General features: G+C 41.3%; 1 protein-coding gene and 1 long non-coding RNA gene across 8 annotated transcripts in view; one reads left to right on the forward strand and one right to left on the reverse strand.

Annotated features, from left to right (window-relative positions):
- ZNF827 (zinc finger protein 827) overlaps positions 1-20,151 on the reverse strand; it is a 112,064-nt gene that overhangs the window by 37,113 nt on the left and 54,800 nt on the right. For all 5 annotated transcript variants that reach the window (XM_081925904.1, XM_081925907.1, XM_081925905.1 and 2 more), the window contains exon 6: positions 1,084-1,323. In XM_081925904.1, coding sequence (XP_081782030.1) covers positions 1,084-1,323 — 240 coding nt within the window. The remainder of the gene's footprint in view (positions 1-1,083; positions 1,324-20,151) is intronic.
- Positions 6,325-9,663, forward strand: LOC309378059. Of its 3 annotated transcripts, none has more exons than XR_014171817.1 (2): positions 6,325-6,400; positions 9,199-9,663. It is a non-coding gene; the product is annotated as an uncharacterized lncRNA (long non-coding RNA). The 3 variants fall into 3 exon arrangements; XR_014171818.1 differs by lacking the exon at positions 6,325-6,400 and adding an exon at positions 6,425-6,787; XR_014171819.1 differs by lacking the exon at positions 6,325-6,400 and adding an exon at positions 6,425-6,642.

Below are 20,151 nucleotides of genomic sequence, written 5' to 3' on the forward strand. Positions count from 1 at the left end.
TCAACAGGGCAGAAAGGACCACAGGATATGCTACTGAACCTTTAAGAACAGGAACAATGGCGCATGAAAAGAAGTGGCACCACACAGATACTGGCAGTAAAATTGTGTCTATCTGTAATGCAGTGAGCCTATATGGTTTAGTGGTTAGAGTGTTAGACCTAGAACCTGAGAGCTGAAATCCACACTTGGCCATGAAGCTCACTGGGTGACCTTGGGCAGTCACCATCTCTTGGCCTAAACTACCTCATAGGGTTATTTTGAGGATAAAATGGGGAGCATAGAATCATGTATGCCACCTTGAGCTTCTTGGAGGAAAGGTGGGATATAAATGTAATAATAAATAAACTAAAATTAAAAAGCAAAACAAATTTACAGTCTAAATACAATAAAGGCAACCCCCATTTACGCACGTTCAATATGTGTGTGACCGCACATATGCACATCGTGCCGAATCGAGAAGTGACCCAAAATCATCATAAAAATGTCACAAAATGGGGGATGGGGGGGTGTTTGCAGACCTTTTAAATAGTGTTTCAAATATAAGCAATTTCACTGATGTGAACAGTGCCTTGGAACATAACCCCTGAGTAAACGGGGAGGTGCTTGTAGGACTTTCTTTCCAGGATGCTTTTAGGATTGCACGGTAAGTCTCCAGTTAATCTGCAACAGTATTTTTTACTTTTTCCTACTGCAGCACTATTTTTCTAGATAGGAAAGCTTTATCAGAAGCACATTTACTCATAAAAAAGCCACACTGCATTTAAAAGGACTTATAGTACCATCTTACACACATCTACTCAGAATTATGTCCAATGAATTCAATGGGACTAAGTTCTTAGGTAATTGCGTATAACTGGGGTAGGCAATATGGCACCCTCCAGGTTTCCATTGGTCATGCCGGCTGCGGCAGTTGGCAGTAGAAGACCAACAATATCCGGTGGTCACCATATTGGCTGCCCGTGGTGTACAGAATTGTAGCCTTAAGGTCCTAGTAAGGACTTCAGCCTCAGTTCAACACATTCAAATTCAGAATTTAACAAAAACGAGGAAAGTAGACTGTAGGTATCCAACTACTTTATTTACCTGACAACTGAAAAAGTAGCTCTGAAGCCATCTTCACTGATATATCTTGGCTGAAGAGGTTTCTCTCAGGGAGCACTCGGCCTTCTGGTATCTTTTGTATGTGTTCAGTTATCTCTTGCCTGAGTAAAGTGCTATAACTGATGTTTTGGCTAGGTGAAACTGAGGCTTGGGAATCATGAATATCAACTTCCATGGGCTCTTCTTTGATCTTTATTATTTGAGATTCCTTGCAACTTTCCGCTGCAAATAGAAGAAAACAAAACAAAGCACCACAAGGTTGCTTATTATTCATCTATTTAGCATTTAAAATGTAAGGTTAGGCTATACAAGTCTTACACATTATTTTGCAAGAACAACAGTACCATGCATCACTACTGTACTAACTTCACATATTACCCAGTGTTAAAAGAATGACTCAGGTAAATCAAAGAACTACAGCACCTATTTGTTTGCTTGTACTGTAAGTATGCAGTGACAAAAATATTTACTATTTGTTTGATTTTAAAAAACATCCTGCATCTTTTGGTAAAAATGAAAACTTTGAGAACTTGGAAACTCTAAAAGAAGAAATGCTTTCATAACAGAAACTGGCAACCATGAGGATTCATTGTTTTACAGAGTTACACTAACCATACATAACTTCTGTTTAAAACTCCATTCATTCATTCAGTGTCATAGGCCTCTCACAACTAAAATGTATTTATTTATCAAACTTATTTGCTGATTTCCAGGCACAGTACTCAATTTGGATTTCATTCTTGTTACTAATAATAGCCAAGAATCTCTCTGTCGCTTGTATTAATAAGTTCAGCAAAGGATGTCCTATAAAGTCAAAGGCGGTTTTAGGGTAGCGCGACCGGTTTGACCACACTGGGCACCATGCTACATGGGGCACCACAACAATGTAGGACAGAGTGAGAGAAGCGGGGGTGAGGGTGGATTTTAGCATTGTACAGGGTGATGCTGAAATGTGAAAGCCCAAAGTCTGCCACTGGCAAAGTACAAGGTAGATTGATGTGTTGTACAAATAATAAAAGGAAACATGAGCAAATCTCTTTTGTCACCCCCACCAACTCATTCAATAGACAGGAATAAGATTTGTTTAAATTATAGCTATCGTGCATAATTCATCTTGGATCCCATCAGAATTTGATTCCCTCCCCTCAACTATGTTTTCCCCTCAGTGTTTTGAAGTCCTCTTCTTCATTCAAGGAAAGAACCACTTTTTCACTCCTGCCGTAGTTCTTGGACTGCTCTATGTGGCTGAAAAATGCTTTGGTTTTGAGTGCAGGTGAAGTGACCGTTTCCTTTTGAAGTATTCGCTGTCCTTCACTTCAAAGAGATGTCAAAGGTTGAACTTCAAGAGAACTTGACCAGGAGACAAAAAAGAAAAGCAAAAGGCGACACCTTGAAAGGCAGGTGGTCTGCTCTGAGACGCAACTCTGCTTTTGAAACCCTCAGCAAGGATCTGGCTCAGGATTCCTGTGGACACTGTCAATTAAAAATAATTATAAAGGAACCGAGGAGGGTGGAAGAGGTGAAAAGGAAGATGAAAGTATGGAAGGACAAGAGGAAGGTGCTCGCAGGAATGGGAATCAGGCTCTTCAAGCCTAGTGGTCATATTTACTTCTGGGCAACCTCCCGGGTTACCATAACCCACTGGAATACAGAACCAGAGGAAAAAGTGGGTACAGCAAGACACCTCTGATCCTCCATCCAGACAAGCCAAAGGAATTATCAGAGTTCAAGGACACATTCTAGGTAGGTAAAAACACTCAAGAGGATGTGAAGCAAAGCTGGTGAGGGGTGAGGCAGAGGAGTGTGGCAAGGGGAGAGTCCTGAGAGCTAGTCAGAGATGCTTGGAAGGCTACATGTGGCCCCTGGCCTTAAGGTTCTTCACCCTTGCCAAAGAGCTTCCATCAGTCAATCTGTCAGTTCTTTATTCTTTGGGCAGAGCAACACAAACTCTGGCTAGGAAGAAGCAGATCCACCACTGCATCCAAAGCCTTGCCACTTGCACCAGCATAAGTGGTGTGTGTATGTGTGCTTAGGTTTTTTGTTGTGTCAGTTGAGGGGCAAAGACTGGGACCCTTAATAGGGAACAGGTCAGCTTAGAATCCAGTAGATGCATCCCTGCTCTGCCTCGTAACACTGTTTTGAGGTTTTATCCTGGCTACAGCAATAGTGTTCACTTTGCCACAGTATATTTGGCTCTCCCAGCTGGGGGTTCCATGGATGTGGAGCCCCACACCTGTGCACAAAACATCCGCTCCACCTGCATGGAGCAGGTGTTAGAATTACAGTTTTGGTCGCCAATTTCTTGTGCCTGGTGAAATAGCTGTGGAACCAGCCTGCTTATGCTCCGTCTCTCAAACCATTGCCTGCAGGCAGGGTAACTTGTGCTATGTCGCGATGCTCCCTGATCATTCTACAAAGTTGTGAAGAAACAATGGTGAAGGATTTGCCCGCAGAAATGTAAATGCCAGCAGTTTAGAGGAGGAGGAGGAACTGGCTGTCATGACTCTTTTTAAGAAATGCTGGGGAAAGAATCATTATTTCAGCTTGGGGAGTCACTCGTACTCCATTATGTCAAAAGCAGTTGACAGATGAAATAGCACCATCATTTGTTTTACTGTTGCTGTGTGCCATGAAATTGTCCATCCATGTTGCCAATGCTTTACAATGTTGTGACCTGGTTTCAAGGCTGACTGGAAGGGGTCAAACGCTAACAGATCAGTTTGCTGTCCTTCTCCTGCTTGAGAACAGGTGATAGGCTGTAGGATAGCCAATTAATCTCACAGGCTTCAAGCAGAAGAGACAGTTGCTGTTTGCGTCACCTCCTCCTATCTTCCTCCTAGAGAAAGATGAAGTATGCAGAAAACGAAATGGGGAAGGCTGCACATATTATTTGTTGTGATAGAAAGGTGCAGAATAGGACTCAACTAGCTGTTGGGAATCTCAATGTTATAAGCACAATGAAGGAGAATTGGTTGCCCTGCTACTGGCAAGACTGAGGAATTTAATTGGATGGTGCACACACACACTTGCCATCTTTTAAGTCATAATTTTGACAACTAGAGAGGGAAGGTTTTTCTTTTCTTTTGTATCTGTTACCCAACAGCATCGGTATGTGGAAATTCTCTGAATGAAACTTCAGTCAGTGAAATTCTCAGTTTGCCTTCCACAGCTGAAGCCTTAATTTTATGTTTCCAACTGCATGAATTCATCACACAACCAAATGCATGAAGCACAGGGATTCTGTGTAAATTTTAATTTGGGGAGCAGCATATTAATTAGTGTAGATGTTCATTGATAATTGAGGCATTATAAGGTTGAGGTTCACTAAGGTCTTCTTCCTGGGCAAGGGAGATCACTCTTATAAATGAGGCCTAGTTAGGGTTGCTTCACACATGGCCATTTCCTAAACAGAAGCTTCTTCCATCTAGGTAGGTGTGGGGAACCTTCTTCAGCCCAAGCACAATATTCCCTTAGAAACATAAAACTGTGCAGTTGGAAGGGATCTCGAGGGCTATCTAGTCTAACCGGCTGTAATGCAGGAATCTCAACTAAAGCATCCACAACAGATGGTCATCCAACCTCTACTTAAAAACCTCCAAGGAAGGAGAGTCCATAACCTCCCTAGGGAGTCCATCCCACTGCTGAGCAGCTCTTACTGTCAGAAAGGTCTTCCTGATGTTTAGTTGGAACCTCCTTTCTTATAACTTGAAGCCATTGGTTTGGTCCTACCTCAGGAGACGGAAAAAACAAGCTTGCTCCATTTTCCATGTGACAGCCCTTTAGATACTTGAAGAAGGCTCCCAGTCTTCTCTTTTCCAGACTAAACATACCCGACTCCCTCCTCCATAAGGCTTGGTTTCCAGCTTGTCAACATCCTTCTTAAATTGTGGCCTTGTATCTTGTTGCTCCACCCTCTTCATTTCTTTGCGTGTTCTGGGAGACCAGGGAGGAGGGGAGCTGGTCACAGGAGGGCAGCCTGCCTCTTGGCCCCCCTCCTCTTCTGTCTCTGAGCCTGGACTGCCCTCTGTCACAGCCTCTTCCTGCTCACTAAACCCTGTTGCCTCTTCAGCTTCCAACACCACCTCCTCCCAGTCTGCTCTTTCTTCTCCCTCGGACCATGCATCATTGTCCCACCACCAATCCCCTGGCTCTGAGCCTTCTTCCCTTGTGGGTTCCCCAGTTGATGCCTCCCACCGCTTCTCTGTATCCAGCCAGTCCATGAAATCTAGCTACCCCTCCCAGTATACATGGATTTTGTATATAGCAAAGGTACCAGTGAGGGAAATGGTGATGTGTGACATAGCTCTTAATCCTGTATTTGAAATAATAAGGAACTGTACAGTTTTGGGACCCTACTGTTTTCTCTGAGATGAGGTTCACCGTCACTTCACCTCTGCCCCAATGAAGCCAGTAACATGGTTATTTGCTACTTTCATTCATTTCCATTTTTATTCTCACCCACCTGCTAAATGTCAAACTAAGGCACACAGTTTGTTATGAAAGATGTGATGTTTAGGAACATGACTTGAGAGATAAATGGCACAGTATCCCCTTAACTACACAGCCTTTGCGTTTAGCTTCAGGGGGGTGGGGGAATACTGCATTTTCCTACATAATGGAATCAAGTTCAGAAAGGAACTATCTTAAGCCTAATCATAAAAGTAACAACTCCAAATGATGTGCAGTCTGATCCTACAACTGCCAACAATCCCACTGAGTTCAATGGAACTCACTTGTACAGGATTGCAGCCTTTTAGTTGTCAGTTACTGTGAATCACAAATGCACTCAAGTCCTGTTTATGGTTGGTCACTGTGAGAACAAGATGCTGGACTAGATGGGCATTTGGCCTTATGTTCTAGCCCCTTAAAAAAATCAATTTCTAGTTTGCTTTGGTATTCATGTGGGAATGGGAAAGGATATTTACTGTATTTTGAGATTCTATTTTTTTTTAACAACCAAAACAACGCATTTACTGTACTTAGTACCAAAAATAGCAGATAATAGAAAAACAAAACAAAAACACACATACAAACTGGTGTTCTGCCTGTCCTTTGTTTTGACAGTAGTTGACTTTAAAACACTGCATGGATATTGATGAAACCGCCAATATTTTGAAGCTCATTTATTTATTGCAAACTTAAATAGGCTTTTCTTTTGAATTCTCAAGTAAGTAATGTAATGCAGGTCCCCCTTCCCCCATTGCTATTTTCTTCCCTATGATTGTCTCTCAGCAGGACTGAGGGTGAAGGGTAAACCTCCCAAACGCTGTGCGTTAAGAATGAACTTGGCTCTTCAGAGGTATGCACTGGGTATCTTTATCTATGAAAATCTCAGATAACAGAGAGAACAAATGTGTTCTTCAGATGTCTGACCTCTAGAGTTCCGGCACTGGACTCCAAATTTAGGTGCAAGAGTCAAGATGACCTTCGTTGCTCAGCCTCTCTTTCGAAACATTCTTTCTATTTCTGTTTCTGCTCCGTGCACAGTTTAATCCTCTGCTCTGAAAACACTTCTGGCTAGCACACATGGGCATGACCGAGGTATGGAAAACGTGTAATGACACCGTATATTCCTTTACTCATTGACCATTCCAGATTTTCACATGCAGGAAACGCTTCTATACATTTAGAACCTGATCTTCACATGCAGCAGAATGAGATGGAAACGAACTGGTAAAATCCTGAGGTAACAAAAGTGGACTGTACAACCCACACTGCAAGTGAGATGCAGTTTTAAAATTATACTGCCCAGTTGGACACCTCAGGGCACACCATCATATTGAACACACAGAGTCAGCCCTACTATTAGGCAGAGTGGAGTGCCTGCTTCAGGCAACTGATTTTAGGTGTAATGAAAATACACAAATTATTATTGAATTCATTATTATTGTTTTTTTACCTCAGGAAAGGATGCTTGACAGAGTTTCTGCCTCAGGTGGAAAAAATACTTGGTCAGTCTTGGGCACTATATAACTTGATGGTGCCAGGGTAATGGTGTCTTTTGTGGTTTTGCCTCAGGCAGCAAATGCCCCAGGGCAGCTTTGTTTGGAACAGGCCTCATTTCTTTTTGCTATTTCAACGACTTGTCAAGTACTGTACAAGTTTTAGTCAGAAAGGTAAACATGAAAATCTTTAGTCACCTCACGACAAAGAAAGAAAGCAGAAAAAAGAGGGCCTCTTCAAAGTGAAGTGTCCGCCATTTCACAATAAATTCTAATTAAGTGCCCATTCTTTTTCACCATCGAGCAAAGCATTAGATCTGGCAAGAATACTGGTGCTTTCTTGACAGGCTGTGCCTTGGAGCATGTGGGGAGATGTGAAGCAGGCAATAGTGAATGACTTGGCAAATGGTGGCATGAGACGAGGGAGCCTTGACTGTAGTGACCCAGACTCAGTCATCATTTTCCTTCCTTGGCAGAGGCAACAGCTTTCCAGAAGGCTGAGCTGCTGCCATCTCAGAGTGGAGGCCTAGGTCTTAAGACTTTATGGGCAGAGATCACCAAATTAAAGTTAGTGAGCACCAGTGGAACCATTTTCATAGTGCCTGACATCCCAGTTGTTCCATTTTTACCTCCAAAATTCAACTATGAAAATATAAACTTATTTGGTAAATTACAATAGCCTGGATAGATTTCAAAAGTCTAGCAATTCCATGTATAGGCAGCCTCACATATACATGCCCCAGGCCACGCTTACCCTGTAGTCTTCAGTCAGGTTCCTATTTTGTGATAGAAGGTCAATAATAATGAGCTGTGCATTGTTCTTACAGCCCCATTCATAGGAACAGCTGATCTCTGAGATCCTAAGATGTTATCCTTAGGAAAGTTCAAAGAATGAAAGATTCCTATGCCTTCCTGTCCCCTACAGCTACTGTACCCCACAAAAAGCCTTTAGCTGAGGGTTTTCCAGAACAATGGGAAGCAGGAGGATGTGAGGAGAATTACCCCAAATCAAGAAAGACTTCCAAGATAAATCAGTTCATGGAAGGGAAGTTTCCTGCACCTCAGCCTCAGCAGTCCTCCTATACTAGGGTTACCAGATGTCCCCGTTTCAATAAGTCCCCGGACAAATTCCATCCCCGGAATGTCCCCGGATTTCATCTAATGTCCCCTGGAAACACAGCAGCAGCAGTCTCAGCAGCCCAGAGCACTTGGCTCTGGCTGGCTTCAGGAGCTGCTTGGAAGTCCCCATATGATGGTGGTGCAGGCGCTCTAAAATGCAGCTGCCTCCACCTTCCCTGACCCCAGCAACTATACTGCATTCCACATTATTCAGCAGCCCCTCCCCGCTACAGAGAGGCTTTTCAGAGAGTGTGTAACTGGCTGCAGTAGGAAGTAAGGGATGGGGAACATTTGCTCTGTGAACCTAATCAAACTCTCTGTGGAGATCATTCCATAATTTGGGCACCATCACTAAGAAGGCCCTAGAAGCCACCCACTCTCCTTCTAGATGCCAGGGGCACCTGCCAAATACCATCAACAGAAATCTTAATGTTATGGGTAGGCAAAGAAGGCCACTTGATCCTAAACAAAAAAGATCCAAAGTAGCACTTTGGCTTGGGTCCAAGAATGAAATCAGCACAATTCCCGGTGTAGCACTGGTATAATGATCAAAACAACTAGGAACATCTAGTAGTCTACCTTCAGCATTCTGAACTAGACGCAATTTCAACCTTTTCAGACCTAGGGCCCATTCTTAACCCAAACAAGCCTTTGGGGACCCATTTCTTAATCTCTGATCATATATTTGCATGGTGGCACGGCTCCTGCTGTGACCCACCCAAGGTCAGGCCATGACCACCTAGTGGGCCCTGATCGACCAGCTGAAGACTGGTGGCATAGAGCACATTACAATCATCTAACCTGGAGAATATAAGAGCATGGATTGCTGAGGCTATGCTATCCTGAATTCATATAAGCAAAAGAAGGTAAAATATTATTATTTATGTGTGATAAGCAATGCTTTATAATGAGCTCACATTCTAGCAGTTTCCCCCACTCCAGATCCTCTTGGTTTTGACTCCTGAATCACTGCCCTGCTTCTGACGTCCTTGCATGCAAAAATAAAACCTTATTATTTCCTTCCCATTCCCCCCAGGTTTTCCGCTTGCTCCATTTCTGCCTTGTCCTGGGCTTCCTGAAAGGATTTCCTCTGCAAGCAGACAAAAGCATCAGCTGAGAAACATCCACGCTGTTGTTTTGAAAGGGTAGAAAAGAAAGTGTTCAGGATCTTTGAGCTTTAAAATAAAATTAGACTGTAGCGTGACATTACACTGTGTATGCAAACCCAAATTAGCTAGTCTTTCTGTGTAATAATGGTACATTTTACATTTATAGCCCCATACTGCCCAATTTTCATCTCATTAAATTTTCACACTAGCCTAACCTGTACCAACTTAAGTTGGTGTTTTTTAAATCAGTGCAGCAAGTTCAAGATCACGCCTATGTCACAGCATAAACAATATTTACAAATTATTTGTAAAGGATATTTATTTACACTATGCTTTTGAACTTCTATTATTAATCTTACAAACATTGCACAAGTTTCTAATACTGAAACAAACAGTAAAAACAAACTGAAACAAAATTAGGTTCAAATTATTTTGATTTTTTCCCCAGCAGTTGACATTTAAGTTTCATAGCTTCCTATCTCTCAGTTATAACAAAAAAGAATTAAACCCATTGGGATCCCAACTTTTGGAGGTGGAGGGATTTTTCTTTGCTGTTTAATAAACTGAAACTGCCACTTTGCTTTCTGACTATCAACTAGATGGAACTAAGTAACTGCACATGCTGCATTGACTCGTCGAAAGCCCTCAGAAGAATGAAGTGGGCATTTAAAATGCTAATGGTTCAATCTACCTAGATGCAAACATTTAACAACTTAAATAAAACATGGCAATCTGCACTGATTGTTCAATGCATCCCTAATTATTGTTGCTGTATACTTACTATTGTATAATCTTAGAAGGCTGTACAATATTAAATGGGGCATGGCTATGAGGGAGCATGGTTCCGACTATAATGAAGCAACCCTGCCGTTCTAAATTTACCATTATATTATATCAACATTATATATATACCATTATACCATATCAGCAAACACTTATACAAAACAACAGAATAATATCTCAGCAGATAAGCATTTTTTAAAAAGGGTATCTTTTTTTTAAAAAAAAGTCTTCCATTGATGCCAAAAAATAAGAGAAACTGCATCAGGTGAGCTTCTCCATGGAGTGAGTTGCCAGAGAAATGCCATAATGAAAAAGGCCACCCCCTGCCTCCCCACAGACAATGGGCTTCAGGGATGGTGCAGAAGGGCCTCAGCAGGGGTGGGGGGAAGAGGTCACTCAGGTTTCTGGGAAGTAGTTTGAAGCATCCAAGGGAGCAAGGGGGAAAGGGTAGTGTCCTTTTATAGAGCACCATGTGAAAGAGTACCCTTTGGACTTCAACAATGCACAGAGCTCAGTACGATAGGTGAAAAGAGAAGCCTAAGAGGTTCTGAATCCCGTCTCCACCATTTTGCATATGGCCCCAAACAAGTCTGGCGTAAGGCAGCACACCATGGTAATATTAACAGCCCAAACTAAAAATACCTCTTTCCAGGAAGTGTGTGGTGTGATGTAAAACAGTCTGTTTCACACCCGGAAGACTCAGGTCTAGACATTCCCAGAGCTTTGAAGGCCTTTGTAGGCTGAATAAGTAAAGAGCTGTAACAGCAAAGCACTGTGTACTGGGTCACTGCTTTTAGTTTAAAGTTCTCATTGGAAGTTTGCTGAGTACATTTTAAACTGTTGCCCTTTAACATTATTTCAAATGATCTCATCTTTCAAATTAACATGTTTTTTCATTAGATACACATGCATAAAAGAGGTAGAAGGTCATTTGAAATATTTGATGTAATCTCAAAGCTATTTGAAGGCAGATTATCCACCAGAATCTAATAAACTTTAAAGTACATTGCATTGTGATTAATATGCTACCTCTGTATGAATATGAACATTTCCCACTAACAACAGCCTTTCAGGATATTTAATGAGGAAAAACACTCAGGCTGGGGGGGGGGGGGAGTCCATTTGCCAAATAGAGAACTGGCTACAGTTTTACAGGGCTGGGTTGAAAATGCTTGTTTTCCCTTCTGATTCACTCTAAACAGAAGGCAAAAACTAAAATGCACATTTATCAACAAATTAACAAAGATATCACAGTATCCTTGTTGGGATGGGTGACTTGTAATTATTTTAAGAACTGGATACTAATGTCAACACAACTCATCTCCATACCTGTAAACCAGCTCCTTTCATGCCTATCAACATTGGCTAATCCTAATCTGTTTTAGATGGTTTGGAGACCTCTAACCACCCCAGACGAAAACCTAGTAAGGATGTTGGTAAGAGGTTGCCTGACCAGGTTGGGGGGGGGGCATACATACTTTCTGCTAGTTCCAAGATCTCTTATCCCTTCCCCTCTTTTAAAACACTTGGTTATATCTTTATTTTGACTCTGCTGACAGTTTATCTGAGCATTCTGCAGAATGCAGTATTGCTCAAAGCCAACCACTCACTATGTTAAGAAGACCAAGAGCCAATGAAGTCCTAACAGCAGGAGTCAGAATCTGTTTTTAGCCTCACTCTGAAAGTTGATCTAAATCTGCATTTTTTCAAATAAATTATCATATGCATATCCCATGTAAATTTGGACCACAGGTCTGTGCTCCAAGTCTTATAAGTAGCGAGCAGTGACCCTAAAAGCCAATTTCCCCATCATTGTTATTGTTTAAGTAGTTGTGTGCTTTGCATATTTCATAGGCATGCATAGTTAACATGACATATAGTTAAATCCCCACAGAATATATATATTGTATCAAGTTTAATTGCTTTTTATTATTGTTTTTCTGTTTTTTTTTAGTAGTTCTTGTTTTTATCTGTAACTATGTAATAAGAATTTACTATGTAAACCACTTAAGAACTTACTATTTAAAAGTGATATACAAATATCCAAAATAAATAAATGGTTGGTATTCTCAGCACTTAGATAGTTGATTCATGGGTTCTAGACCAAATTAGTTACATTAGCTGATCTACACAATCAGTACTATGACTTTTAATTTTTGCAAATGTATTCCACCCTTCATCCAACGCCGGGGGGGGGGGGGACAAACACAGGTCCCTCTCCACGTTTTATTGTCACAGCAGTTCACACAATATTAGCCAGTAAGTTTTATGGGTGAACAAATCTTTGAATGAAGGTTTCCCTGGTTCAAGTTCAATGCTGGTTTTTCGCTCTTTTGGCTCATATTGGTACTCATGTTATTTTGGGTTTCTGTGACTGTCGTGGAAAAAACTGTTAAATGAAATGAACTACCTGTAATAAGCTTTCTGCAGCATGCCTTCACCAGTAATAAACCAAAAACCCTCCGAAATTGGCACAATCCTTATTAGACGTATCTCACCAACAGGTTAATTAAATATCTGTAAGTAACTGGGAAAACAGGATATGCTCTACAACACTGCTTAATTGTCACCAGATGTCAGCAGCGATATAACAAGATAACTAATGAAGCCTGTATTTTATTTTTATATTCTTCTACTGCATTGTTATGTTTCTATTTTTAATAGGATCTCCCCCCCCCCATGCAAAATCTTCAGTGGTTCCTGGAGCTTAGCTAGCAAAGGTCAAAAGCAGGTCATTCTTTATAGGAGTGTCACATGCATATGACAGTGCCAGTATAATGGCATAACTTTTGTATCCATCTTCAGTGTGAAAACTGCATTAACATAAAGGTTGCATCTATCCTTTGATGACGATTGCACTTTGGAAAAGTTTTGACCTTTCCCATAACTTTTCTTGGAACTCTCTCTGAGCTTCATCTCAGCCACATCACCAGCAGCACAACACGCTAAGCCAAACCTTAGCTTTGCAAAACCACACAGGTTTGGCTTAGCATGTCTTCCAGACTAGGGATCACGGTTAAGCTCTCTGCTCCCTAACCACAAACTGCCACTAGTAAATCTCAGAGTTTACCATTTATGCAAATATCATTTCCTTCCTAGGAGTGGCAGGTCAGTTCACCTGCAAATGAATTATTTAGTTGATAAGGAAGGAGTTTGGATTGATTACTTTAATGACTCACCCTACTCTGAATAATTTTTATCAAATTGGAGCCAGCCAAATGTTAATTTCCAGTTTGCCACCTCTTCAGCATTAGAGTAGCAGTTAATTAAAATGCTATTTTGTTTTTCCTTTAACATGCCTGAAATTTGATTGTTCTTCTGGACAACTCTTTGCTTAATCATGTTTCCATTGCCCCCGAGTTGTTAAAATTTATGGCAAACGGAAAAGCCTTCTGTAGATGCTAGACAGGTTGCATCTGGCACAAATGCAAAGGTGGTCAGGTGGTAGATTAGAAAGCCGCCTCCGTGTAACAATGAATGTGTGTGTCATTCAACAGTTAATTCCTGCCTGCGAATATCTTCCTGCTTGGATACTTATTTTATTTATTTCAGGTATTTATATACTGTTTAATGTTCAGAATTTCTAAGCACATTGCATTTTCTTTTTTTAAAAAACAACAACACCTGTACAAAGATATAAAGGACGGGTGAATGGGTGGCAATTAGTAAGTCAGAGTAAAATTTACTTCAAATAATGGGTAACACATCCTGTCAGCTTCCTCCTTCTTTCCCTTTGGAGAACTCATCAAGCAGGAAGATACCAGACAACCCTGTGCTGGGGTGGGGGAAAGGTGACGGTCCATCAGACAGCACTTTGTCAATGGCTCCTCCAACCCTGATTCTCTTCAATATGATGTGGACAGCTTTATGAGCCATACATGTATGCCCTCCATGACTCTCTTATTCAGTTAGTGTCACAGACCAGTCTGCAGTATTGTGTTTTGATAAATGATTCGTTTTTCTGGAGTCCCTGAAACATGCATGTATGTGGCCTGTTCACCCTGGTTGGCTGCTTGTCCCATCTTCTCACTGGGACTCGCTTTGAGAATCCTAAGGAGCAAGAACCAACAGCTGTGTTCTCCCCAGGGAAGCCTGCATGGCACTGACTTTGTCATCCTTCTGACAAAGCCAGGAGAAGATGCTCTTGTTTCTCCTGGGCATTTGGGCATTGCCAATGCTCTTGCTTTGGGTCATTTCTTTGTTGTGTTCATTCTCATGTCAGTGTAGTGGTCATTTTATGTTGTTGGATGGCTGTTATGTGGATAAAGGCTTTTACTATGTATTTTTGTTTTAATGTATATTTTATTGTATATTATGTTTTGTATACTATTCTCCCTGTAAAACACTTTGGGACTTATTCTGGTAGCCTGAAGCAGCATGAACTGAATTGAGCTGAAAGCTGCAAAATATATCAGTTTGGCAGGAAACTGGAAAAACAAGTTTCAAAGTAATTTTCAAGATAATCAAACCCTATTAATTAACTTGATTGCATTATGAAGTAATATTTAGTATATTTCAGGAGCACCATGAAATACACTACTGAACTAAGAAGAAATAAAAGTGACGTGATGAATCAACCCTACACGAGGAAGTCAAGCTGCCCTGAAGACATAGATTTATCTGGTAGGGGTCAGGACATCTGCCGTACAGTGAAATTAATCCAGTTACAGTCATGGATTGCAGTCTCAAAGCATACTATACGGATAAGTACATGCTAAATTTGTAGGTGCCCTGAACTAATATACTTTCCCCCAGTGGAGTCATGTTATTTAAAAAGCCAAATAGTTCCAGACGCAGCTCACATCCTCCCTAAGAAGCACAGTGGCGCAAGCAGTACCAGCTACTGCCTACCAGTCAGTTGAGGCAAGTTAGCAAACACATTTTTGACAAATGTCTTCAGTGTAACTCACAGGCCCCTTTTGACTGTATTATTAATAAACAGCTGGCATTTATGGTCACTAACTGCCTCAGGTCTCCATATGTGCCCAGCCTGATTTCCTTACAAGGTGGGACAATAAAACAATAATAAAGAGCTTTGTATTTTAACATGTTCCTTTCATCCAAACACACCTGACGCTCCCTTTTTGTGTTACACATGTGAAGGGGCAAATCTTGTTGAAAGAGTGTTGCACCCTTAGCACTAAACCTGATGTTCTGTGGTTTTTTTGGCCCCTTCCTGATGCTGTCTATGTGTAGAGGGAAGGATTGAAAGGGCACATAGGTGGTCTCTGAAGGGATGCACAGGCTGCCAAACATGCAGAAGTGGGGGTCCCTGTAAGCTTGAATCCAGCATGCTTAGAGTTCCAGGTAAAGAGGACAGCCTACATGCATAGAGGCTTATGCTGTAGCAAACAGTGTTTAGTCATGAAGACCACACTGTAAAATCATTGGGGCCATAATGGAACAAGAATCTCAAGAGAATTATTTTTTTAAGAGATAAATAGTCAAGTGTAGGAAGAGGCATCCCACCTCATTTATTACTTAAAGCAAATGGTCCATTCTGGTTTTAAAATCCTCCAAAAACAAGGCACTGTGTTAAGCAGATTACATCAGTAAGCAAACATTTACTATGCATATTGCCTCCCCAATTTATTATTAAAATTGCCAAAGGTACATCAAATGCATTGAAGGGGAAAGTGGTTCAGTGGAAATGTTCTGTTGGAAGGGCTAACAGGAAAAGGGAAAGAGGCCCCAATCTAGAAAGAAAAAGGGAGGAAGCATCTTTAAGCAGAGGCTTGACAACAATATGTCAGGAGTGCTCTGATGGTGTTTCCTGCTTGGCAGGGGGTTGGACTCGATGGCCCTTGTGGTCTCTTCCAACTCTATGATTCTATGATTCTAGATGCACAAGGTACTGCTTATGTGTTCAGAAGAGAATCTTCTTCAGGAGCACTACACAATATTCTGTGCTCCTCTTCAGGTTTCCTCCCCTTTTTAAGGAAACCTAAACACGAAAACAATGGACACAATCCAGCCAAAGTCATGTATTTTAGGACCCACTCAGATTAAGTTCAGCACCTGCTTATCTTGAGGAGCTCATGCCCAAATAGGGTTAGTTGAGTACTGACTACTGTATACAGATTAAATGGTAACAACAGTGCATCATCTACAACGTTTATTTGAGATCAGCTGAGTTGCCTAATGTAATATTCTTGGAACACTCAAAGCAATATTCTTCATTTATCAAATCAGCACATTTCTTCTACTGCCTTGCAATACATTTCAGCACAGTCATTTAGTGTGCCAAAAATATTGGGAGCTAGTTTTTAGCAATTGCACTCTGAGTTGAAAAGCCAACATTATTTTTTAATTTTTAGAATCCATGTGATCTCTCTCCAAAGGATGATCTCATCCAGTCATAAGCAACTCCCTATGAAAATATCCACCATAAAATGATTCAAACTGCTTCTAGTCAGCACACTATGGAATTTACATAATAAACTGAATTCACCATAATTTATTATTAGATTTCAAGTGCCTTACAATGGAAGGTACACATTGTTAGCGTCATGGCTCCCCTCGGGGGGGGGGGGGAATCTGCGAGCATACAGATTAGATGTAAATTAATGTAACACAGCAATGATGTACAGAAAAAAAGGAATAGCAGAATCTGCAGTTTCCTACCCACTGCACCATATTTTCACTGAGACAGGGCCGGCCCAAGGCATTTTGCTGCCTGAGGCAAATAACATGATGGCACCCCCTTCCTCCATTTCACATATAGAAGCCAATTAGGCTGTGTATTCACCATACATTTAAAGCACACACCCCTAAAGAATCATGGGTATTGTAGTTTCTTAAGGGGGCTGAGAACCATTGCTGCCCAGCAAGGACTGGGGTATTTGGGGGGAAGTTTTGTTGGGAGTTTTTGCTGTCGTTACTGATATTAACGGATATTACCTTTTTGTATCTTTATTTTTATGTGGAAATTGTTCAGTTTGGTTACGTAGTTTTTAATGTGTTTTTTTATAATTTTATGACTACTTTGCTAGATTTGTAGTTATGTAAACCTTTTCATATTGTAAGCTGCCTTGGGCATTGTTTTAACTGTGGAAAGGCGGCACATAAATAAAAAAATGACGATGAGTGCTCCCCCCCCCGGGGGTACTCAAAGGTACGCAGTACTGACATCTCTTTCTTTGTTGTCAAAACATATGGCACTTACTGCAACAACTTCATGGTGAGTACCAGCACCTATTTTTCTAGGGATAAAGCACTGCTGAGAACTGTAGTTCAGTTTCCAGAATTATTTAAAGGTATGGTGTATACACCTGCCTTAGACTGACTCTTTCTTCAATATTGGCAATGGGACACCAATCTCCACTGCACCTGAGGGCACTAGACTAGCTTAGAGTGTTGCAGGCAGGTCATGTGATACACATAGTTCTGCCTGCTCGATACCCTTGGTACCTGCTGCCTGGGGCAGCCGTCTCACTCTGCCAGTGATCAATGATCAAACCAGGAGGTGATGTGCCAAACTGCGTCTCTCCAGTATATGCAATGTGAGAGTATATGCTCACATATGTGAGAGTATATGCTCCAGTATATGCAATATGCCTTCTTTTACACTGTTTCACAGTGCCAGATACTCTTGGGATCACAGCCTTTTTTGAGTGTAGGATGCAACACATTTGCTAGCACAGCCCCTTCTGAGCTGAAAGGTATTCATCTGAAGCAGGGAACCTCCTCACTAAGGCTCCCCAAGCAATTAAGAAGCCTGATTTGAATCTTGCTGTGGTCCCCCATAACTAGAAGAGCCTCCTTCCTTCCAAAGAAAGCCCGTGGCTGTAAAGATGGGCAAGGTGAAGTGCCAGAGGGGACAGGACTTGCCAGGAGTGAACACCCAAGAGGGCTTTGGTCATTGCAATGATGGATGCATAAGTTTGTGATATGGTAAATGAATCAACTATCTGCCAGCTAAGAACCTCAGATGCTGATTTGACTGACATGTTCTGTCTTAACACATTCCCTGGCAATTCCTGTTGTTTAAAGATACTCACACAGGGACTAAACCACCTTAGTGTCCCATAGAGGGACAATCATCTGTCCGCAATCACAACCATAAAGGGGCATAAATAGCTACCTTGTACTGAGTCAGATTAATTGTCCAGCAACCTTAGTATTGTCAATACTGATTGGCAGAGGTTTCCCAGGGTTTCAGAGAGGAGGAATTCTCAGCCCTACCTGGAAATGCTGGGGATTGCACCAGGAACCTGGTCTCATCAGGACCATAGAGCAGGGTTGGTCGGTCTCTGGTTGCTCCATTTGCCTTGGAGACCTGGTATAGTGTACTGGCTGAGAGATGGAGCTATGAATCAGAAGATCACTGATTTGTATCTTACTCTTGCCATGAACTCACTTGATGACCTTGGGCAAACCACACTTTATTGGTTTGAGTTCCATCTTCAACAACACGGGGAGATAATAATACTGACATTGTCTTACAGGGTTGTTGTAAGATTTACAACTAGATAATGCACACGAAGCACTTGACACTTGAAAGTGTCACACAAGTGTTCAGCATTCTTATTATCTCTGCAGACAGAAGAGTCTCTGAAGAACTCTAAAGAACACAAGAACACTCTTAGGGTTCAGAAGACCTGGCAATCCTACACCTTCTTGACATGGCAGTCCTTTCTACATCAGAATGAAAGCTTGTTTTCCTGGTATACTGTTCCTCCATTTTCACATAGGGCCAACTTCAGATAAATGCCTCTCTGAGAAACATAGATGATAAAGTGAGGATTATACCATCTTTCAAAACCATGTACAAATCAATCCTTCACTACCTTGGGGAGTTTTGAACAGTGCTTTACTTAGGAAGGTTTATTATGGCTAAAAATTGAAAGATCTCCCATGCTCTTTTCCCCAACCCTCTTTAGAAGATAATAGAGACACTGAGGTGAATGTTTCAATTCAACAATATTGTAAGAAAAAACTCTTATTGTAGGAAAATATTCTCTTTAAAAAAAAACCTTAAGCTTTCTATCTTTGCATTCTGCAATGCATTTAAAGCAAAGGTCAAAGTGTTATTGTCATCAAAGAGTATCTGAAGAGGAAATGACTCAATGAACCTGCTGTGCTATAAGACCCACACATATATAAAATAACATATATTAAAGTGTAAACTTTGCAGGATTTGGATTTGACCTTTAAAAACTTGAAACAGTAACTCTAGCTATTTAAGAATTAAAACCAGAGGTAAAGAGACCCTGAATCTAAGTGAGAGCCTAAAGTGACCTTTAAAACAAAACGTAGGTTATTTGTAAACCTCTTGAAAACACCAGTGGATGAGCAAGGTTTAAATCTAGCTCAGCATTCTCCAGGAAGGGGTTTATATGGGGGATCCTAACCCCCTGTCAAATTTGGCTTGCAAGGTTGATAAAGATATTCAGGAAAATGTTTCTTAATATGTTCTGCTCTGGGTATTATGAAATGTACTAGATTCATAAACAATACTTATTTCACTCCTGTTTCAACCCTCCTCTCCAAAAAAATAAACAAGGCACTTTCTTTTAGGAGAATGTGTCCCCGTCCCCAATGCTTGATTAGATGTACTGCATTCAGCTGAGTACATGCAAGGCAAGAATGATCCATGTAGACCAGAGGTGGGAGGCTTTTTTCAGCCCAAGAGCTGCATTTCCTTCTGGGCAACTTTCTGAGGACCACATGTCAGAAGCCAGAGGTAACAGTGGGTAGAGCAATGAATGTATATTTTAACATTGTACAGTGGGCTTGTTTACACACTTACACACACACACACACACACACACACACACACACACTGTATCCACCATCCTGACAAGCAAGAGGCGCTGTCAAATTTCAAGGACAAATTCCAACCAAGCAAAAGCACTTGGGGTGCAAAGGTGGGGCATTAAGGGGTGCAGCCCAGGGGAAATTCTGAAGGCCAGATAGACAAGCCTAGCAGGCCCCCTTTGGCCACTGAGCCTGAGTTTCCCCATCCTTGATGTAAACAAGCTGAGGAGCATCTGTTTTGGGGGAGGGTGTTGCCTCTGTTGTTTTATTGGACTGGATTGTAGGAAGGACAGTTATGCTAGTTCAAATTATTCAAGATGGAAAAAATGTTTCAATAG

The sequence above is a fragment of the Podarcis melisellensis genome, assembly GCF_964234715.1.
Source record: "Podarcis melisellensis genome assembly, chromosome: 9".
Lineage (NCBI taxonomy): Eukaryota > Metazoa > Chordata > Lepidosauria > Squamata > Lacertidae > Podarcis > Podarcis melisellensis.